Source organism: Nicotiana tabacum, chromosome 6 (assembly GCF_000715075.1).
Source record: "Nicotiana tabacum cultivar K326 chromosome 6, ASM71507v2, whole genome shotgun sequence".
In the NCBI taxonomy this organism is placed as follows: Eukaryota; Viridiplantae; Streptophyta; class Magnoliopsida; order Solanales; family Solanaceae; genus Nicotiana; species Nicotiana tabacum.
In genome coordinates this window covers 100,663,542-100,686,995 of record NC_134085.1, presented here as the reverse complement: position 1 = coordinate 100,686,995, position 23,454 = coordinate 100,663,542, and the positions used below count along the sequence as shown (strand labels likewise).

Sequence of the window (23,454 nt, the reverse complement as noted above, 5' to 3'; positions counted from 1 at the left end):
ATCGATACACTGAAAATCACCCTGAGTGCCCAAAAAATTAGGTGTCATTAAAAATAATAAGTATTATGATAAAAATTGTAATCAAACTAAGTTTACAATGATGGTGCATGTCTTGAATATGGAAACTCGATCATGCTCATTGTAATTGTGTGATTTTTGATAATTAGTTTTTATCATTTCTTTTTTGTCACCTATTCGTCAGTGACATCAATTTTTGTTTGTAAGAATTGTAATGGATGTAAATTTCTGTAATACATCTTAACATCTAGAATAAGCTTAGTAAGTGTTTGGCTTTTCTTATTATGTTTATCATAAGGAAAAGCTAATATCTTATCGTTCTTTAACATAATTTTAGATAATATCAAGTAAGATTTAAATCCTATATATTTGAACTTATACCAAATAGTCATAAGAGTTTTAGTGGTACGCCTTCTTCTATGTTGTTGCCCTGTTATTTTAACAACTGATTCGATTATTTATACTGTTGTATACTTTAGTAGTAAGTAAATTATCGCAGTATTTGACATACAAAACTATTTTATGTAATATTTTAAGGGATGAGTTTTATAAATATAAACGGGTACTCTGCCTAAATAACCATGTAAACGTCACTATTGTTTTGATAATACTTTTATGTTCTTGCTCTTTTGCTTTGAATTTATGTAAATTATTAATAATCGGTTTAACATTAAAGCCTAAAAAATCAAATTTTACAACTTGTTCTTCAAATTGGATTTTACCAATACAAACGGTAGTTTTAGAATATTTTAAAAATGGAGTAGACTCCAAAGGTCTCAACTGAGTTTTAAAAGACTTAAAATGCTCTCTAGATTACCTTTCAAGCATAGTATAAGAATTAGTTTTTTCCACAAGTTTAAAATTATTTAGCACATATTAGATAGTATATACAATGGAAAATGGGCTATAATTTAGCTTGCTCACGGTATATGATGGGACCTAATAGAAAACCTTAGAAATTTTATCCTCATCCCTTTATACAAAAAGATGAAAATCCTTACAACTTGTATCATCTTACGTGGCTTAGTGGAGAATAAATGACTAAGCAGCTGTACATGCAGTCAAAGTAGAGTGATTATGTAGCCTTTGCAAAATAGCTCAATCGTACCCTTTATTTACAATAATGATGGCAATTGTAGTAATAATGAGCTAATCAATTGGCAAACAATATTCCTTCAAGCTGACAGGACGACCCCAAGCTCCTCAATTGCCTCTTATTAATAGTAGGAAAGTAAAAGTAAATAAAAGTAAAGTGATTACTTTTTCTTTGTTTTAATTGACCACTATTTTTCGCAATGTGTATACTGTTTTTCCTTAGTTTCAAATTTTTTCTGCCAATACCAATTATTAATGAAATTTCAAATTTCCTATCACATCATTAAGTTTTCCGTAAAAAAAAAGAAAAAGGGTCTTTACTTTTGCCAAACAAGAATCAGAACTTAAAAAGATATTTAACCCAAAATAAAGGTATTGTAATGTTTTTTGGATTTTAAAAATGGTCAATAAAAACTTACTGATGTTTACACCAAACCATATATAAACACTGTTACAAGTTATTACCATAGAGTGATCCTGTAAATTTAGAGGAACAGGATCGTGAAGGATTTTCCCTTTGAAGAGCAAAAATCGGTGATACAGCATATCCAATTACTATTTGGCTGAAATACTTGGAAAGAAGCCCTTCCATACTTATGATAAAATAGCTAAAAGATCCACTAAACAATTGATTAGTGACCGAACTTGAGCGTCAGTCATACTCGTGTTGTTGTTACATACTATCTATGGCAATGTAACTGAGACTTGACAAGGAGCAGCCAAATCAACCATTCAAAACTCTAGGAACATGGGCCAATAACAAAGTAACAGAAAGAAAAGCAACGACTGGAGTGGAAAAGCAACGACTGGAGTGGGAGAGTCAAGAGTTAAAAGAGGATTCCTCACCTCTTTCTCTCATTCAACACAGCATAAATTCCCCAGATGTGAGAAACATACAAAAAACACTAATCAGTGATTATATTCCTTCTCTGCTACCTACGGTTAGACCTCCAAAAATCAAAATCAACTAGTGACTCTGTAACCCCGAAACATCATCCATACAAGACTTGTTATCCTAGAAATTGCAACCCTGCCAGGACCATCTGCTGGCTTAATGGATGAATCATGCTAATAAGGCACAACCGGCCAGACATAGAAAAGAAGAAAAAAGAAGAAGAGAGAAACTTGTGAGAAACTATAACTCGACTTTCTGAGCCGGTGAACCAGCATTCTTCAGCGAGAAAAGCCAACTAAATATTTGTGATAACTTACTGGAAGCAGAATTCTGCTGTCCCTGTTGCATGTTTGCATTGCAAAGCATATTATAGTCATGCTTCAAGTGAGGAGCAGCTATTCTTTCCTGTAGACAACAGTTAGGATGGCTAAGAGAGAGCCTATGTCCCAGTAAATTGAATCATCTAGTGAAATATGAAAATAATACCTTAAACACTTCAAATGGGCAAAAACTTGAACTGTTGCAACCCTACAGGAAGAGAGAATATCATCAAATTAAACTGAGTAAAACTAGCAAGGAACCAAATTTTTCAAAAAGAAAATCTAGCACACATAACCACCAAAATTCCCAAAGGGAACAAATTGTTAGCAGCATTTTGACAACTGATTTCTATAAGTCGTTTGAGTTCCCGGACACTGTTTTAGAATATTTTATTATAAAGGAAAAAGGAAAGTGACGAGAAAAGAAGAGAACACGCAAAGAAAAAGGCACAATGAGAGCTTACACGGGCATGCTTGTCTTATGGCAACACTGATACAAATTGTTTCACAGGCAAGTTCTGGTGGTTTTATCTACTTCCCAATATTAGAAAGACAATATGGCGCTTTATGAACTTGTAAGTACTAGTTTTAGGATACGTGTGATGCCGCGTGTAGCCTATATCATTGTGTATAAAGTTTTAAAGATTACATAAATATTACTCCATTAAAAAATATGTTTTGAGTTATAAATAAATTTATAAAAAAATATAAGGAAAGATCGAATAGTCAATAATTTCAAAATTCTAAATATTAGGAAAATAGTTAAATGATAATTTTGTGTACTGTGAATTCTCTTTTTAAAGCGTAAAAAGTTCGATCAACATCTCGCCAGGGAGCTTCTTGCTTTTCAACATTTCTAGTTTGGTTCTGTTTCCTCCTCAACAAATGTAAAACAAAGTTTTTATCACAACTAAATGATTACTGTTTTTTCCAACAATAATTTCTATTTCAAAACCTAGTGGTAGATATCATTTGTAGCACGCAGTAGTAAATTTTAGGAGTAGAAAAAAACGGCTTTATCAACCAGGCTTTACAGAAATACTTATGATTTAAATTTTAAGAACAACAAATAGTTCATAAGAAAGGAAAATAAAGAGGCAAATCGGTCTTGTAAGATTAAAATACAAGGACAGAGAACAAAAGTTACACAAATCATGGAGTTTCCTTGTAGGGAAAAGAAAGCTTCCTCCTACCTTTTTGTATTCTTTTTTATTTTCTCAATAATTTGTGTCCTTATTAGAAAAGATATCCAACATAGAATTATATTCGAAAAAACTTATTTGATTTAGAACTCCTAAATATTCGTGAAGTCTTTTGATTTTACAATTTTATCCAATGTAAAATATGTTTTAAAAGAGCAATAAAAGGTGAAAGACATTTCTCTAAGGCCTTCATGCTTTAATAAAATATAGATAGATATTGCTTTTACAGAATTATATCAGAAAAATGATTGGGACAAAACCACCTTTAATTGGGCAATATGGACCAGGCTGCCAGTGAAACCTTTTTTTTTTTCAAAATTAAAAGTACAGGAATAATCTTCAGTATCCTAGCGATTAGTGAAGGACGAATCGCAAAGCAAGGACCATTCATAATAATATTCACCATAATATGAATCCAGAAACACTTACTGGCAATGCGATGGTATATTCATTATGTAGCACTTGCACAAAGTACTTGCTAGAGTTGCCTAATTGGCAGCTGTACAGGACTAACATGTTATTTCCGGCAAAAGGAGCCACTACACTTCCCCGCCAGTTTCTAGTTTTAGGAGGCTTCTGCGGGAGTTCCAAGCTTTGCTCTCTTTGTATCAGTTCAAACTCTATAGCAACCAGAAGCAGATTAGAAAAATTGGAGTAGGAGCGGTAACCATCCTACTGTACAAACACTCACCAGGTTCTTCAAGAAAGAGCCCGATCAGGCATGAAAAGGGAAGCAGAGTTTCTGCATGAGCAAAACGCATTCTTGCCTTTTCATAGGTCCCTGGAGCATATCCTTCTGAGGAGGAGAATGTACAAAAAATATTAAGAAAAGCTGAAATTGAAAAAAACACAAAACTAGATTACAGATTATTCCCAGGTTAAACATTGATTCACAGAGAACCTAATTCATTGTTTTGATCTAAGCTCAGTTTAGGAACTTTCAGTACATACACATGCATGATGGAAACTGATATGAATAGGATAGAAGAATTTTAGATAAACTAGAGTGAGTGATACACGGAGGCTTTCATACTAGGAATCAACAATTTGAGGATAACTTGAACATTAGAAACACCTATCTAAAAGGACAGCTTATAAGTAGAAGCTTAAACTCAACGAATAAGGAAGAATCTGCAAATTTAGGGCTGGATATATATTTTCCGGATTACCTGGAAAGAGAGACTAGTGAGATTTACACAAATCCTATTACAAAGGACAACTAACTAGCAGAAGCTTAAACTCGAGGAATAAGCGCAGAATCTGCAAATTTAACGGCTGATCTGGGATATATATTCTCTAGATTACTTGGAAGGAGAGACTAGAGAGATTTACACAATTACTATTACATTTTACTCGTTTGGTTTGAGTACAAGGAATAAGGAGTTAGAATCAGTTACACCCTCCACTATCTCTTCCTTAATGATCCGTAGCAGCAACAAGGGAATAATAAGATATTCATATGCCTCAGGACAAAACTATTTAACCCCCAGCTAGATAAAAGAAAAGAAAAGAAAAGCTAGTTGGACCAGTATTACCTTCTTTAGCTTTAATTGCCCGTTCCATTGAGTGAACAACATCCTCAAGCAGTGGCACTCCCATTCGATAATTTAGTGAATCACCATAGCCTTTCAGAATGAACAACTCCAAATCATCAGCCCATTCCAACAAAGAAACCTAAAATGTAAACTTGTCAGTGACCATGGATGGCAACAAGAAAGCTCCAACATTCCATATAAATGAAAAGTTGGAGATGTGCTTAACACTCTGTTTGGATCATCGTTACCCATCATTTTATAATGTATTGTATTGTACTGTATTGTGTTGTATTGTATCGTTTTATGATACAACGTTTGGATAGATAGTATCCTTTATTGTGTTAAATACCATTTTTATGTTTGATTTGACTGTATCGTGTTGTACTATAGCTGATAAATTTACTAAAATATCCTCAAACGCCATAGCACAAATTTTAAACTATATTATGTAATCAAATACATGTAAATATAGATCTTCGAACCAGGTGCAGTTGCAAACAAAACTAATAAGCTTATGCTAAACTTTAAACCATGATTTTAACTTGGTAAATTACATTGTCGGAATATACAGCTTAATAAAAAAATAAAAATCTTCAAAACTAGTCATAGGTGTAGCACAATAAAGAGAACTAAAAAATATGGTCATGAACAAAAAAAAAAGTACCTGTAGTTTCAAAATAAGGACAGAAACCCGAGCAAATTAAGTTGTTAATCAACAAAAAGTATCCAAAGAAGATAAAAAAACATACGAAAAAAGAAGAGAGGAAACGAACCAAATGGATGAAGGAAGAAGGAAGACAAAGTTGGTTATTGGATTTTGGATGGAGTAAAATAAATAAACAGATAAAGGATAAAATAAAATTGGAGTAATAAGTAAGGGAATAATTGGAAAGAAAAATAGGAAACAATCCCACCACACCAAATCGGTTGTTTCATAAAATGAGACTTTTTCATCATTCCGGAACAATGAATTTAACAATACAATACAATCAATTTTAAATAAACAATCAAAACAAACATTGTTCTGGGATAACAATACAATACGATACAACGGGCAATAACCATCCAAACAAGCTGTAAAATACATGGTGCACAACAAGTACATCTTATGTTTCAAGCAAACATCATAGAAGTTAGCTTGATCTCTCACCCTCTCCCTGCATTCCATGTTACGACACAATAAAAACAAAAGGAGCGCTTGTGAACAATACATGAGTCAACAACTAACACGAAATCCAACCTCGGAACCAAGAACCTACCTTCACCTTATTCTCCCCCCTCCCCCACAAAAAAAAAAAAAAAACTATTTCCCATTTCGAGCAGAAAAAAAGAGGAAAAAAGCTGGGAAGAAAGCAGAGAGAAGATCAGCAGGAACGAGGGGAAGGCCAGAGAGGAAATTGAACGAAGAAATAAAAGAATAGGATTGGTAAAAAGTACCTCAGATGGACTGAACAGACTACAAGCTCGATTGGTGATGTTCAACAAGGATGCTTCCTGGGGGAGAAGTCATTTAGAAAAGAAGATCTAGATTATAAATTAAAAAAAAAAAAAAAGTATACAGTACAGGCTTTAGCACTCATCAGAAGGGTAATAGTGTATACCAACCTGTTTGCAGAGAAACCATAAAGAAGACACATCTTGTTTCGTAAAATTAAGCCCATATTGCCTGACTAATTCAAGAGTAATTTCATCCAATACAGGTTCTTTGAGCTTGTCTACATTTGGCTCCTGACTTTTTCTAATAGCCTGCAATCAAACGAAGGTATCATAGTTTTGTTGCTCACTCAGCTCGCCAATCAAACATCAGAAAATGGAAACCTCCCCTCCCCCCCGAAACCAAACAAAAAAAGGAAAGAAAGAAATAAGCTTGCATCTGTAAGTCTTGCTTAAGCCTTCTGTAGATCAGATAACACCCATATCAACTAAAAGGAATAGGCAAAGGAGAGATTCCACAGGTGGTTACTTTAAGGAAAAATAAAGGTAGCAAAAGTTTACGATTCAGTACACCCTGTCCAGAAGATGAAATGTAGTGTATTTGACACTCAATTCATACCTTTTCTCCTTTATTTTTTATTTTTAAATCATAAACTGTAAGACTTAGCACTTTGTCGATAAATGGATGCAAGATTTCACTTTTGTGTGCATTAGACTTTTCAAATTTTTCATACCGCCTTAAATAACTTAACTGAAAATTAGTTGTGCTCCATCAAAATTTTCAATAGTAAATTCCTAATATATCTATTCCTAGTCCTCGGTCCCAGTTTAAACAGACTCCTTTTACCTTTACAGGTTTAGGAGATATTAAACTTTGCTATTTTAGGAGAGGAGCTTCATTCCATGACATAAAATTGTGAACTCTAGCTAACATCAAGCCATACTGAATGTAACCAATATGTACCCTGAGTAATGTAATCATTAACCAGTTAAGCGCATGAATGTAAGCTAATTTTGATGTCATTCACACAGGAATAGATCATTAACCAGTTAAGCGCATGAATGTAACCGATATGTATTCTGAGTTACCTCGGGGTAGGGGTAAGGTCTGCGTACACACTACCCTCCCCGGACTCCACTTGTGGGATTTTACTGGGTGGTTATTGTTGTTGTTGTTGTTGTTGTTGTCACACAGAAAATTTCCACCATATAGGCAGATAAATTTGCATTCATACCTTGTAGCTTTGACAACAATCATGAAATCTCAAAACTATGTCACTTGCACGGCTTTCACTGGTAACAGCAAAAGCTCGATGCCTTCCTGGTCCAAGCTTCCCTCTTCCATTAAATAGCCCCATCCCAAATGCCACAGCGCTAGCTGATGCCCGAGGAACCTATATATTTAAACATGAATCTTGAAGTCAATATGACTGGGAAAGGTAAAAGAATTTGACATGGAATTAAGAGACTGCAACCTTTAAAAACAAAGGTATAGTTGTACGAAAGAAAGTATATAAGATCTAAAATCATGCAAATCAAAATACGTGTAAAGCATCTGAATTCTCGTTGCATCACTTAAATATGTGAAATTTAAGATGAGCTTTGGTTGGTCAATAAAGACGCTTGGCTGCAACATCTAAAGCCATGTTAGTGCCTGATAAAAGCAACAAGATGGACAAAAGCTTCTACAAAAATCCCTGCTATCTGTTTATTTGGAGATCATCTGTGTGCAAACTTGTTATACATAAACACCAGAAGTCGGAAAACGAAGACAAGGCAAAGTGCAAGTCATAGGACCAAAAGTCCTTAAGCTCACAAGATGATAAGATATCCTTTTTTAATGACAAGATGATAAGATATTCTATGATGTCCTTTAGCCCTTCAACTATTGTTGGCACCAGTTGCGGATCCACCCCTTTAGGAAGGGGTGGCATGGCACCCGCTAAGATGATAAATTTTTTATATACCTATGTTTAAATTTTCTTACACTAGGCTAAATATCTGATCTTGCCACCCCCAGCCGTAAACTAGACAAAGGTGCCATGGTTGGTAGATCTTTTTGAAAGCTTCTCTCATGTATAAAATTCAAGTTGGAATTTATCTTGAACCTTGTCCGACTTTTCCTTTTCTTTGTGCTTTTTATTTCCTTTTGTCCCAGATATTTTCCTTTTCGGCTACTCCCAAATTTTCTATTTGTCGTTTTATTATTTTTTATATTTTTTTCTCTATTCTATTATTTTATATGTGGTCTCTAGCAAGAACACTCAAAAAAGAGACTCCAAAACTTTAAAATTATATAATATAAGCATTCCTCTTAATCTTAAATTTATGAGTTTTCTGCTTTCGAATCCGAAAAACTTGGGTCTTGATGGGAATTTTGGATTGAGATAAAAAAAAATTCATCTTTTTTATTATATCATAAAACTTTGTGTTATTCTATGGTATTAAATATAAGTTAAATCTCTTTACTATTAAATTATGATGAAAATTTCGTAAGCATTGATTAAAAAATATGAGATTTATGATACTGATATTTGGAAACTTGTCGTTAATTTAATTTTATACTTATGGGGTATAATTTTTCTATTGAAAATATTTTTTAAAAAATTTTCTTATTCTGTATGATGTAATTCCCTTATTGAAGATGTTATCTTACTTGTGTAAATTTATTTTTAATATACAGAAAAAGATGTAATTTCCTAGTAAAAATGTTAATTTTACTTGTGTTGTTATAATAAAGGTGTGATTCTTTATTTAAATGCTAATTACGTTTGTTTTTTCATATCCGAGATATAATTTTTATATTTACAAATAAAAAATACCTATTAGGTTGACCCAAATAAACTAAAAAAAAACGAATAAACGTTCCTAATAAATTCCGTATTAATCATGACAAAGTATACATTAAAGGTAATTATGGCACCTGCCACCTTCAATTCCTAAGTCCGCCTCTGGTTGGCACGTCAGATCTTTTTAATCATTGGTTGCAAAACTTCTTTGACTATTATTGAAGCTGGGAGAGGAAGGATGACTTTAGTCGTGCTTGACCGAATATAAAGAAGTAAGAAACTAATATAAAGAAGTAAGAAGAGAATCTATGAACCTGGGTAGTCTTGATTGAATATACATCTGGGTGGTATTCCTCACTGAAAAGGTCTGGAAATTTTTCCCCAACTCTGATTCCAAGATGATATAATTCATCTTCTCCTTCACTGATCAACTCTCCACCTGTAAGTTTTCCTTTCCAAGGAGAGCTCCACCCCAATAACCAAGCGGGAATTTTCTCCAAAGATTGCTTCTGTTCTTTTGCATCACGTACAAGGACTTCCAAATGAGCAGCCAAAGCTTCTAATTCCCTTATCTTTTTCTTCGTTGGTGCACGAGTTCCATGCCTTGCCTATCAAAGAAGAAGAAAGTGATTACAAGTTACAATAAATTATCTTTGAAACATCTCTTTCGAACAAAGCATTACTTCAGAAATTCCAGCCAAAATATTTAAATTTATCATCAGCCAGATTTCCATTAAAAACTTCAAATTCAAATCTTTGTGGAGCACGCATGTCTCTGTCTCCTCCATCATAAAATTTGTGAGAGAGAATCCAAAGTATGTAAAGTGCCAAAATAATAACTAAAGTGGTATAGAAGTATTTCCAATGAACATGGAGGGAGCAAAGAGAGCAGAGAATGGTGTAGTAAGTGAAAATCAGCCAGTTATTCTACCTCTAAAATTCTTCGGTGAAAGTTCTAAAACACTTAGTTAGCAATCTAAATTTTTGGATTCTGCTTTCCTTTCTGTGTTAAGCTACAGAGTATCTTCTCATTTGAAAGTATGATATCTTCTTCCAATAGTGGTATGGTGCAGACGGACTCCAGCTGGTACCAAAAGCCAGTGTATGGTCATTAGGAAAACCCCCAATATATACGTTAGCAATAAACCCCTAGATATGCTTCTAGAGATAAACACTAGTATATAAAGTTCAATCCTCAACGTGTTTGCATATATTTCCACATATAAACATCAGTTAAATAGAATTTGATTCATAATTTCCATGCTCTTATGGTTCCAAATAATAACATGAACATCAAATCAATCTCCAGCAGCTTTCAGCTAGGCAATAATAGCCAGGTGGAGAGCCACAGCCAAGGAAGGGGTTCAATTGAATCCCCTTCGTCGGAAAATTGTACTACGCAAATAGAGTAAAAACTATCTTTTTCATATATTATGAAACAGAAGGGATGTACGTAGTTCAAAAAATGTTGTATCACAGGTTTCAATATTCTGAATCTCCCTGTTAAAATTCCTAGCTCCGCTATTAATAGCTTTCGAGTAATCCCACTACAGACAATACAAGTACTGGCATGTATTTCCGTAATATAAAAAACCATCTGAATTTAAATGAAATTGGCAACATCTTACAAAAACTCACCACTAGATTCAAATGAATAGGTGTACATTGATCTGGAATTTCAAAAGATACGAATGAATTCGCTGATATGTCCTTGGAAACATTATACCTTCCCACAAAAAACAATAAACAAGTAGTAATCAATAGAACAATTCAAGGCAGCAAATGAAAACGCCAACTGCATTAGTAACCGACTGCTATCGAGCACTCAGATAAACACCAAACTCTGCAACAGAAACTGAAAATTGACACGTAGATAAAGCAGTGCAGAAATATACAGCCCTAATTACATATCACGGATCAAATTTATCCTTTGACAGTATCGAATTTCAAAATAATTGATCAGAGAGAAACCTGGATACAGTGGCAAGGTGTTTACGAACATCGAAGGAGGATTCACCAGCGTTTGATTGTAAGAAAACAGGGAGGAGTAGCAGTATGATGAGATTAATTGCAAGCTTCACCATTTCTTCGCTGCTATTGATCTGTGTTTTTTTTCAGAACTCTTGTGATTATTTATACTCTAATTTTTTATTCGTTCTATGAAAGTTCTTTTGCATATTTGCGACATTCAAGAAGAAGCCAAATGGTGCTATATTGAGTGGTCTAAGACAGATCATAAACGAAGACGGACACACACGAAACTTCTTTATGGGTTTTAGTTGCGGGGTCCATCATTACAGCATCCGGTTCATGACTCATAAACACGTGGCAGTTGGCTCAAAGCTTGGGTTTTAATTGGGCCTAATGATATGGTTCATGCAGCAAAGGTGGTAAAAATAGCACGGTCTAGCCAGTTTTTGGACTTGTCATTCAAAAATAGCTAGCATTTATCAAGTCAATGAAAAATAATTACTATTTTGCTTATATAGAGACCGGTCCAATATAATATACTGGAGTTCGGTGCATCTGTATATGAACTTCCAGCATATTATGCTGGAACTCCAACACACGGAAAGTTCTAGCATAATATACTGGAGATTCGAGCACTTGTGTATGAACTTTCAGCATATTATACTGGACTGATATACTTTGCTGGAACTCCAGTATATTATGCTGGAGTTCTAGTGTACTTATGTTGGAACTCCATCATATTATGCTGGAGTTCCAGCATACTTATCCTAGAACTCCGGTATAATATGTTGGAGTTCAAGTATACTTATGCTGGAACTCCAGCATAATATACTGGCATATTTTTCGAGTTTTGAACAGTATTTTCACTCAAATTTATCTTTACATGAAAATTGGCTAAATTTCAATTACTTTTGAAACTGAGTTATTTTTGAACTGACCACTTATAAATTTTGCTATTTTTGAATTTCACCCTCTAGGTGGGGTGATTTGCACAAAGACGATCATTTGGTGCCACCGTTAAAATTTTAATCCCGTTAAAAAAATTCTTGTAAAAGTAATCTCCGGTCAACTATGCTCATTAGAACTTCTTGCCCTACGGCAATAGTCATAATTGGCTGCAAATTTTGACTATCGTCGTAATAGATTTGCAAAAGTTTAGGCAATCATCTGGCAATCGTTATAATTGGACGCAATTTCTAACTATTGCCATAACTGATTTACAAAAATCCTGCCAAATTGCTATAATTGGCCACAAATTCTGACCATCGCAGTAACTACTGTAAAAAAAATCACCATCATATTTTGCTTCAAGATTAATCCAAATCAACGCCAAAAGACTTCAAATTTGATACAACCTTCTAATATTAATTTCGATAATTTTTAGTGGTTAGATTCACCTTAAACCTTCAAAAAATAATGGACGCATTTTGTTTTCTTCAACAAGTTTTTGTAAGCTCAAACAAAAAAAAACAAAAAGTAACAATTGTATTGTGTAATTTTCTTCGGAGGAGGAGAAGTAAATGCAAAAGGATAAAGTAGTAGAAGAAGATGCAAATGGAAGAATGTCGGATAGGTAAAAAGCGAAAATTTCTTAAAGAAGTCAAAATATAAAGATGAATTTTCAGAAACCACTATTGTTTGTGGCTATTAACTTCCTATAGTTATGATATACATAATTACTTTCTATATCTACTATTCAGTTGTTAGAGTAGTGTATGCAAAAATGCCTAAAAATCAGGGTAGTCCCGTTGTACGCGCATGTATTCACATGTATTCGCGCCATGTATTTATGAATACAGCAGCGAAAAGCACCTAAAATCAGGGCAGTCCAGCTGTACGCGCATGTATTCACATGTATTCGCGCTGTTGTATGTAAAAAACACCTAAAATTAGGGCAGTCCAGCTGTATGCATGCGTATTCACATGTATTCACGACATGTGTTCATGCATACAATAACGGCAATCACCTTAAAAATAGGTATGTCCAGTTGTCTAAGAGAGATGAAAAATATAAATAGCATACTTCATGCCTTATTTCATGCATCAATGGTAGTATATACCATAAATACTTATTTTGTTATAAAATATAAAATGTAGCTATAGAAAATAATATTTTAAAATAATTTTGATTTATAATAAATAGGGTGTATACATTTGCTATAAGAGGTAAAATTTTCAAATATAAATGATCTTAAAAATAGCCACCCAACGTAATTAGGCCGCAAAGGTGCGTGGACTTCCAGTTGGACCAGGGCAGCTTTCACAATGAAGAAAAAAATCGGTGTTGATTTAATGTATTTTTCATTTTTCTAATAATGTTAATTCATAAGGGAGCATGAAGAAAAAAGCTCTCCGTACATTATATAGTCGTTACTTTCTAAACGGTAACCTTACGCGAGTCTCCAACACGCGCCGCCCTATGGCGCCATCCTACGGAGACCCACTGGCGTGTATAGATAAGCAAATTAACCCTCCATCTACGGCGAATCCATCCGTCGAAGGAATTTCTGGGAAAACCGATTATGCGACTACAATCACAACGGCAACACCCAAACAAACAACCAATATATGTCATGCCAGAGAGTCGATTATTGCAAGACATACCACATACAAAGGAATGCCGGCTACGATTTTCAAAGCTTCTGACAATTATGGAATTATGGTTGACGAATGTAGACTGACCATCATTGGCAAATTTCTTAAGCCAAGGCCCCAAATTGATAAAATTAGGTCTACTTTCAGAGAATTTTTTCCAGTGAAGGGATCAGCTAAAATCGGCGTCTATGACAACTATAATGTGTTTTTGGACTTTACTAATGAAGATGATTTCAATTCTGTTTGGTTCAAGAGGGTTGTTGAAGTGGATGGAATACAGATGTGGCTTCAAAAATGGATGCCGGATTTCAAGCCAGATGAAGATATCCCCATTGTTCCGGTATGGGTTCTGCTCCCAGGTCTTCTTTTTAATATGCACACATGGCATTATGTAAAGCAAATATGTAGTGAAACTGGCACACCGTTAGCGAGGATGCTGCCACTTATGGTCGAACTAGACCAAGTATGGCTAAAGTTAGAGTCGAAATCGATCTCCTTAAACCTCAAATATAAAGTGTTTATATGGGATACAAGATGAGGATTCTCCACTGAAAGGTTTTACTCAGAAAATAGAATATGAGAGTGTTCCAAAGTATTGTAAACATTGTAGAAAGCTTGGCCACAACATGGTGAATTGCAGGGTTCTGGAAAGGAAAAGGACAAGTGAAACGAAAGAGGCTGAAGAAAGCAGTAAGGAAAATCAGCAGAATAGCAATGAGGATAGCAACTTTATTGATAACAAAGGAGGGACAAAGGATGTACAACACAAGAAGGAGAACATGAACAAAAGAACTATGACCACTGGAAAAATTGAGCAGACCATGTTGACAAGAGTCAAAGACAAGAAAAAAAATCAGAAAAAGAAGAAGATGCCAAGAAAGAAAAGTAAGATTAGCTTCAAGCCTTCTCTTAATCACATTAAGAGAAAAGGGAAAAAGGTCACTACTACTACACAAGCTCAGCAAATTTTGATTGAAGAAAGCTGCCGAGATGAGAGCAAAGTTAAAAATGGGAAGGAAAAGATGGCTGTTGAACATGTGCAGGAAGCGGAAACTAGTTCGACAAAAGAAAAAAATGAAGTACAGCAACACAATCAATAAAATAAGGATAGTGGGGAGAAAATCGAGAATACAATTAAATCATCAATAAATAAGGAGGAAATCACGAACAAGAAGAGGTACAAAATTAATGATATTGATATGTCCACCAGTTTACCCTCGAGCATTAAAAATCAAGAATCTATACACTTGGTTGTTGAGCTTAGAGGTGAACACTCAGTCGACCAACCACCTAAACCCCTCGATGGTAACAAAGAAAATACACAATTTTAATATAGAGACACTGGATCATCACAGTCCAAGGGAGAAAGATCAAACCAAAATGAGAACTTTACAAAAATGCAACATGAAGACGATTTTGAAAATGAAGAATATTCAAAGGACAATAGAGGCAGAAGCAGACAAAGAAACAGAGAAAGAAAGAATAAAACAAGAACCTCATCATCCAGCAAAGTGGGAGAACAGAAACAGATTACTACCACTCCAATATCCCATAATTAGTACAATATGTTGGAATATTAGGGGGGTAAGATCCAAGAAAGTAATTCATAGACTTAAAAATCTTGCCAACATTAATAAAGTGATGTTCATTGCTATCTTTGAACCTTTTGTGAATATGCGCAAGATTGACGGATACAGGAGATTTCTAGGTTTCACCCATTGCTTGGCCAATTCCAATGGGAAGATCTGGTACTTCTGGAAACACATAGATCATGAAGATATTTTGATTAATGATGAACAACAAATTATTCTCCATTTCAAGGACACTTGAACATTGATAACTATATTACTGTGGTGTATGCTAAATGCACTTCTGTGGAAAGAAGAGATTTATGGGATAGTATTGAAAGTATGAGCAATCGGATCAATGGTCTGTGGTACATTGGGGGAGACTTCAATTCCATAATGGACCCTAATAAAAAGTTAGGGGTAGACCACATAGAGCTCACATGTGTTTTGATTTCATTAGTATAATGGAAGCTTGTGGCCTTTCTGATCAAGGATTTGTAGGTTCCAGATTTACTTGGTGCAACAATAGAAGACCTAGTGAAAGGATTTGGAAGAGACTTGACAGGGTTTTTGTGAATGATCAATGGACCCAAAGGTTTCAAAGCTGCATTGTCAAGCACGTGGTTAGAACAGATTCAAACCACCGACCTCTTTTGATGAAGTGTCATTCTGATCAAAAGGAGTTTATTAGGTATTTCAGGTTCCTTAATTTTTGGACAGAACAAACAGATTTCTTGGAGGTTGTTCAAGATTCTTGGAACATGAATGTCATTGGCAATGCGATGTGGATACTTCAATGCAAACTCAAAACTGTGAGCAAAAATTTTAGCCAATGGTCCAGGAATATTATTGGTGATGTGAAGGAACAAGTAAGTATTTGGGAGGTCAAGGTCCAAGCATTAGAATAACTGAACATTCTCAATAACACAGAACATGATAGGGAGGAGCTAAACAAGGGCCATGCAGAATATGTTAGATGAATGGGTATGCAAGACTATCTTCTAAGACAAAAAGCTCGGATTAAATGGTTCAAAGATGGGGATTGCAATAGAAAATTCTTTCACAGTGTACTTAGAGACAGAAAAAAGAGGTTACAAATATACAAAATCAAGAACCACAGAAATAGATGGGTTCAAGGTGAAGACAAAATTGCTAGAGCAGCAATCAAATATTACAACACTTTCTTCAACCTCAACCAACCACTTTGAATCATGATTTGCTGCAATGTATTCCTCAATTGATTACAAAGGAGGAAAATATTTTTCTTAATAGCATGCCTAATGAAGATGAAGTTAGAGAGGCTATCTTTAGTATGAATCCTGGTAGTGCTGCTGGACCAAATGGTTATAATGGAATTTTTTTTCAAATATGCTGGAATATTGTCAAGCAGAATGTCATGGACTTTGTTGCATAATTCTTAAGAATTGACTAAATTCTATACTCATACTTGTTTGGCTCTTATACCAAAAATGGAGAATCCTTCCACCTTCTCTGATCTTAGGCCCATCAGTTTGAGCAATTACACCAACAAGATCATCTCCAAGATTATTTCCAAAAGACTCAATCCTCTATTAAATAAGTTAGTGTCCAGGAACCAAAGTGGCTTTATTTCTGATAGACTAATTACAAAAAATGTTATGCTTACCCAGGAAATTGTCCTTAATATATTCAAGATGAATACTGGGAGAAATATTGTTCTAAGGCTTGATATGGCTAAGATCTACAATTGAATGTCATGGACATTCCTTGTGGCAGTTTTAAAAAGGTTTGGCTTTTCCGAAACTTGGATTAATAGTATTTGGAGACTTATCTCCAACGTGTGGTATTCTGTTCTTATTAATAGATCCAGAAATGGATTCTTCTCTTCATCACAAGGCCTGAAACAAGGTGATTCACTATCCCCTTCACTCTTTATATTAGCAGCAGAGGTTCTCTCCAGGTCACTCAACAACCTACACAACAATAACAACTTTATCCCTTTCTCCATGAATCAAAGAGATCCTCGGATTAACCACCTTGCTTATGCAGATGATATTATCATTTTTAGCAGTGGCAACAGTAGGTCAGTGAAGCTGATTAAGAAGCAAATTATCAATTATGAGAGGACTTCTGGTCAAAGGGTGAACAAACAAAAAAGTTTTTTTTCTCACTAACCCTAAAGCTAGTGCTTATAGGATCAATAGGATTAGAGCTTGTACTGGTTTTATGGATAAAACTTTTCCGTTTATATATTTGGGCTGCCCTATCTATGTGGGGAGGAAGAAGATTTGTTATTTTGATGATATGGTTACTAAAGTTGTAAAGAAACTCAATGGGTGGCAAGGTAAGATGCTCACATATGGTGGAAAAATGGTTCTAATCAAAAGTGTGCTTCAGTCTATGCCTACATATAATCTCACTGCTATTAATCCTCCAAAAACATCTCTTAATCTTCTGGAAAGGCACTTTGCTAGGTTCTTCTGGGATTCTAATGCTGATAAAGCAAAATATCATTGGAGATCTTGGAAAAACCTTTGCCTTCCTATAGATGAAGGAGGTATTGGAATTAGGGACATGACTGACATCTCAAAAAGTGGCATTCTGGTAACTCTCAAGCATGGAAATTCCTTCTTAACATCAGAGATAATGCAAAAGCAAAGATCGTTTGGAAAATAAATAATGGAGACACTAGTATGTGGTGGGATAATTGGAGCGAAACGGGTGCTTTGGCTACTCTCTATCCAGATGATGTAACCAACCATAAAGCTAAAGTCAAGGAGTACTTCACAAATAGAAGATGGAACCTTAACAAATTGAGAAGAATCCTTCTAGAATATATGGTGCAGCAGATCAACAACATTGAGATTGGCCATGAGGATCAACATGATTATGCCAACTGGAATGCTACTCAAGATGGATAATTCTCCAACACGTCTGTATGGAATATGATCAGACACAAAAAGGATGAGAACCATGTTCTAGCTCAGGTATGGCACAAAATTCTTGCCTTTAAGATATCTTTTCTAACTTGGAGATTATTTTTGTGCTGGTTACCTTTCGATGAAATAATTAACAACTTTAGCAACCAGTTATCCTTTATGTGCTTTTGCTGCTCAAATCCTATGTGCGAATCGATCCAACATGTCTTCATTGAAGGACAGGCTGCCAAGCACATATGGAATTTCTTTGGTGCATCGCTCGGCATTAGGCATCACCACTGGTCTCCAAATATGGTATTGAAAAATTGGAGGGATACAAGGCCTAAAAATGAGGTTCACAAACTACCTTCAAGTTGTTCCAATTTGTATTTTCTGGGAAATATGGGGAACAAGGAAAATTTGTTACTATAAGAATGGAGGTGCAAATACAATGGACCATTAATGCAGCTCTTTCTATTGCCTTCCCAAAACTAAAAACAACTGGTACTTGGACTCAACAATGCAAGACCATTGAACAACTCAAACCAGTGGTAGTATAGAGACAGGTATCTTGGCAAATGCCTGCGGTAGGAAGGTTTAAGGTTAACACAGATGGAAGTTTTCTAGGCAACAATTCAAGAGCAGGTATCGGAGGAGTTATCAGGAATGAACTAGGTGATTTGGTTATGGCATTTTCAATTCCTATCCAACGCAATAGCAACAACCAAGCAGAGGCACAAGCAGCCAAATATGGGGTAGACTGGTGCTTTCAAAATGTAATACGTGCTTTCGATTTGTAATTAGACTCTCTGATTGTGACAAATATGTTGAAAAATGAAGACACCAACAATCTCAAGCTTAGAAAGATAATCAAAGACATCACCTCGACAGTCACTAGGGCAGAGGTACACTTCACCCATTGCTTTAGAGAAGCAAATCAAGTAGCGGATTCTTTAGCTAAGTTAGCCTCGTCTAGTGGAAACGATACCTTCGACTACTCTTTTCAACAACCTCCGAAAGAGGTGAAGGGGCATTTTCAACTTGACAAATGGCAACTTCCTAGTATTAGAAAAAGATACGACAAAAGTAATTTCTTTGTAAGTTGAATTCATAGTTAGCTATGGAAGAGTTGTATAGGCTCTCTCTTCCAACTTTTTTTGAAGACTGCATCAGTCATGTTTCTTTTGAAGGTTAAGGTCCATGTGCCCCTCCTCTTTGTAATTTTTGCACGTGAATAGACATGGTAGGGGTCGAGCCTATCCCCCAACACCAACGGCACTAGCCTTGGTGATGGCTTAATAAAAAATTAAAAAAAGATGTTAATTCATATAGTTTTGCACTTTTTGTATTTCATACCTTTTAGAATATTGCATTAATTGAAAGCGTTTTAAATTTTGTCATCCACCATTTTTCAGGATTATACTCTATCATGCACACTTCTGAAGAATTGCACTTTTACGTCTAAGCTTAAATAGCATTGCACTTTCCCATCTCGGTAAATTTCATCATAAAGACCTCAATAATGATGTCAAATACGCAGAATAAGTTTGTCCATCTTTTTACTAACACCTGGTTCCTTTCCAGTTAACTGTTTCTTTTGATTTATCTCTCTTTTATTCTTTTGTCATTTTGAAATTTAATCCTGTCTCGAAGAGTTTAAACATTTGCTTGCATGAGTGGCTTTTTTCATATTGCCTTTCAGGTCTAATAATTAGAAGAACAAGAAGAAAAGGTAGATTTAATTAAAAAGGGAAATGTAAACCTTGCTGTTTGAATTTGGAAGAAATACACCTCTGTGTATGCTCTGTTACCATTTCTTTTTACTTGACGATCCCGCGTACAAATGTCAAACGTGCCCAAAATCCTTCAGATTAGTGGAAAACAGAAGTTTAGCTCTGATAATTATGAGAGATTGGGGAGAACAAGAAGAAAACAGTTCGGCTCCACAGTAAATTTGGTGCCTATTAGATTTTTTTTCACTACAAAATTGAAGAAAAATCAAAGAGAACTATCACCATACATGCAAGCACATGTAATTTTGGTTTAAAGAGACCATATCTTGAATTTACACTTGCCAATGTCCTCCTTCCATTTTTTAACCCCTCCTCGGATTAAGATCGATTAAATTGAAAATTGAATTACGTTACCAACTTTCTTTTCCTTTAACCAGAGGAGGAAAAGGAGAGAATTTTGTGATAAAATTATGATAAACCTAGAATAACTTTATAGCAAGACTTACAAATACCCAATATAGAGGAAACATTATCACAAGAAATTCAGAAACAAAATACTCATATGCAAAGTCAACTTCTACTGCAGGTCCAAATTAATTTGATGCAATAAATTGCAGAAATACCCACACATCAGTTGAAATAAAGGGGGACTCACTTAAATTTGATACAGTGCTTTCTGGGTGCACTTCATGTTCAAGCTACGAGAGCAAGCATGATACCCTAGATAAAACTAATTAAACTCCAAAAGTACTTGACAACTACTAAACTATAGCACAGCTGGCTAAATCTATTAGGTCAATCTTATATGGACTTTCTTACCACTCATACTTTCTACTACTAAGAGGCCTAGAATCTCAGAGCCCTTTTCTAATATCAAAATAAACTAAAGACATCCTCCAACAATGGCAAAATACAAATGCAAAGTGAAATTCTATCTTCTCCTTCAAGCAGCAGCTCCCTCATTCAGCAGCATCTGATCGAACTGCCAGACACCTAAATCGCAACCAAAGAGGTAGATGTTATGAGAACAACTGAGGAGAGCATTGTATAAATAGGATATGAAGGTGTTTCACAATGAATAAGAAATATAATCTTTAAAAGGAGTGCAAGTTTACCAAGTCCTTGGCCAACTCTTCTCAGCTGAGCAACATATTCTGAGATCTTCTTGATTGCGTCCACCTATAATTAAAAAAATAGTTTCTTAAAATTCGTGAGCTACAAATGGATTTAAGATTTAACCTCAGTATCTTTAAATGCATATTGTAGTAGTATTTCTACAATGTAGTAAAATCATCACCTGTTCAACCAAGAACTCGCTTTCAAGAAAATCAGCCAAATGCACATCGTTGCTTCGTGAAGCTATCTGTTTTTTAAAGTTTAAGTACATCCATTAAAACATAAAAATGGTCACATTCAAAAAGCAAAGCATGTCAAATCGACCCTACTTGATATATATATATATATATATATATATATATATATATATATATATATATATATATATATATATATATATTTATATCACAAAAACCAGCAGAGTGATCATCCCTACATCAAATTTGATCCAAAAGTATGTCAACACAACTGAACAAGAATTTGAAAAAACTCACAGCGTGCAAGTTTAGAAGCCTTTGATTCGTCAACTTCTCCAGACAAAGTGCGAGCTCCATTGCTACAGTGCAAATTAAACAAAAAAGGAATTGGTAAGTAAATAATAAGTTCAATGTCCTTTTAGGAACTGTAACAATTGAAGTACTCCTTTCCTATGTTACTCGGACTCTCCAAAAATATCACCGGATGCGTGTCCGATCCTCCAAAAGTAGTGCATTTTTGGAGAATCAGACACGTGTGCGGCAGCATTTTGGAGAATCCGTGCAACATAGCTCCTAGCTAAGAGCTTCCAGATTCACGAGGAAGGGCAGTAGTTAATACTTAATAGGGCTCTGGGAGTAAAGAGCTACAGTATCAAAATAAACATGCGCCTAACTCCATTTACTTTTCTAGGACAGTACTGCTTATAAACAGAAAAGATAGAGATCTGTGGGCCATTGCCACAAGTAATCCATGTCCCAGTTGTTCAAGTAAATATTGACAGAGACAACCATTCATATTTAGCAACATAAATGGAGGAACACTTACCATACAATGCATCCCCCTTCTCACAGTGATCAAACTCAGTAGGTGGCGCACAGATAGACAGCAGCTTCACCCTCCCACCGCGCTTGTTCTAGAAACAAAGAATACAAAATTTAGAAGTCATCTACTATAAAAACAAGGCAACAGGAAAAAGATGAGTTGGAAACAGAATTATGATAGCAGCAAATCATCGAACACCTGGAATTCCATCAATTTCTCAGCGTGCTGTCTTTCCTCTAGACTAGATTCCTTGAAAAACCTAAATTAAACAAAGCAATAACTCAGAATTAACCCAAAAAAAATCTAAAAAACCACATAGGAAGACCATCAAAATTTCAAGAGGGTTTTCCGGAAAAATTACTTGGCGAGACCCTTGAGAGCAACGTTGTCTCGATCGAAGTAGGCAAACATCGCATGATAAACATATGAATTATTGTATTCCACACTGCAATCACAGAATAACTCATGAATAATCCACAGATTTAACCCTTACTTTACCTATTGACTTGAAAATTCCATTTGAAAAACAAAAAAGTAAAAAAATAAAAGATTAAAGGTTAGGAATATAAGAACTCACTTGATCTGTTCATTAATAGCAGCTTCGCAATCATCGGAGTACTTCTGGCGGCAAAGAGAGGTATCAGGAACAGCGGGTACAAGCATCAACTCCTTCTTCAACTCTTCAAAGGGCTCAAAGACAACGCCGGTCAAGGGCTTGTGGTTCGTCGCCTTTGAAGCAGAAACAACGAACCGATTTCCATTTTTTGGGGAAAAGCTCTTCGAAGATGAGAACAAAGGGCTCAGATTTTCCCCTTGGGTGTTCAACAAAGCAAAAGCTGGTGCCGCCTTGAGAAGCATGGTTAAAAATTAGGGTATGCAGAAAGGAGAAAATAAGAAGAAAAAACAGGGGAAATGAGAGGCGAAATTCAGTGTGTGGTGAGGACGGAGGATAGGAAGGGGAAAATGAGTCCTATTGATATACAAAATGCTGAGTGGAGCAGGAGACCGTGAGGACCGTTAGATCAATTGACAAGTGGATGGCTATGATTGATTGGCGGACAGAGGCGCGTGGTTGGCTTGTGGCATATCTGGAGATGCTTCTGGTCTTCTTGGTCCACACCGCAGAAAAGCGTTTTTACCCCAAAAGACAAGAAAAGGTTGGTGTAACTTTTGGAGAAGATTTTTTGAAAGAAAAATTTGTGAAAATATTTTTTTGTAATTTTGTTATAAAAGTTTTAACTCCCCAAATCAAAAGAATACTTATGT

At 35.2% G+C, this 23,454-nt stretch overlaps 2 protein-coding genes and 1 long non-coding RNA gene across 4 annotated transcripts; 1 reads left to right on the top strand and 2 right to left on the bottom strand.

Moving 5' to 3' along the window:
* Positions 1-1,937: 1,937 nt before the first annotated feature.
* Positions 1,938-11,523, bottom strand: LOC107801145 (uncharacterized). Of its 2 annotated transcripts, XM_016624431.2 has the most exons (12): positions 11,260-11,523; positions 10,927-11,014; positions 9,603-9,896; positions 7,735-7,893; positions 6,671-6,811; positions 6,503-6,559; positions 5,066-5,204; positions 4,222-4,326; positions 3,960-4,150; positions 2,495-2,536; positions 2,326-2,413; positions 1,938-2,181 (listed from the first exon to the last, which is right to left on the bottom strand). In XM_016624431.2, the coding sequence occupies exons 1-12, from the start codon at positions 11,370-11,372 to the stop codon at positions 2,177-2,179; spliced, it is 1,422 nt and encodes a 473-aa protein (XP_016479917.1). In that variant the 5' UTR covers positions 11,373-11,523; the 3' UTR covers positions 1,938-2,176. The 2 variants fall into 2 exon arrangements, with proteins under 2 accessions (XP_016479917.1, XP_016479916.1); XM_016624430.2 differs by having other exon boundaries at positions 1,938-2,413.
* Positions 11,524-13,582: 2,059 nt separating this feature from the next.
* LOC142181654 (uncharacterized) lies at positions 13,583-19,537 on the top strand. Its single transcript, XR_012710536.1, has 2 exons — positions 13,583-18,388; positions 18,563-19,537. It is a non-coding gene; the product is annotated as an uncharacterized LOC142181654 (long non-coding RNA).
* Positions 19,538-20,686: 1,149 nt separating this feature from the next.
* LOC107801146 (ferritin-1, chloroplastic-like) lies at positions 20,687-23,153 on the bottom strand. The gene is made up of 8 exons (XM_016624432.2): positions 22,766-23,153; positions 22,550-22,633; positions 22,387-22,447; positions 22,192-22,279; positions 21,663-21,724; positions 21,350-21,415; positions 21,168-21,231; positions 20,687-21,045 (listed from the first exon to the last, which is right to left on the bottom strand). Exons 1-8 carry the CDS (start codon positions 23,044-23,046, stop codon positions 20,996-20,998), a joined length of 756 nt encoding a protein of 251 aa, XP_016479918.1. The 5' UTR covers positions 23,047-23,153; the 3' UTR covers positions 20,687-20,995.
* Positions 23,154-23,454: the final 301 nt, after the last annotated feature.

Coding starts and splice junctions, on each gene's coding strand:
- LOC107801145 (XM_016624430.2), bottom strand. CDS start 11,372: ATGGTGAAGCTTGCAATTAATCTCATCATACTGCTACTCCTCCCTGTT. Junction 9,897..10,926: donor CTATTCATTTGAATCTAGTG/GTGAGTTTTTGT, acceptor CTTCTTTGATAG/GCAAGGCATGGAACTCGTGC. Junction 5,205..6,502: donor GTCTGTTCAGTCCATCTGAG/GTACTTTTTACC, acceptor TTTACATTTTAG/GTTTCTTTGTTGGAATGGGC.
- LOC107801146 (XM_016624432.2), bottom strand. CDS start 23,046: ATGCTTCTCAAGGCGGCACCAGCTTTTGCTTTGTTGAACACCCAAGGG. Junction 22,634..22,765: donor GCTATTAATGAACAGATCAA/GTGAGTTCTTAT, acceptor CTGTGATTGCAG/TGTGGAATACAATAATTCAT. Junction 22,280..22,386: donor AGAAATTGATGGAATTCCAG/GTGTTCGATGAT, acceptor CTTTGTTTCTAG/AACAAGCGCGGTGGGAGGGT.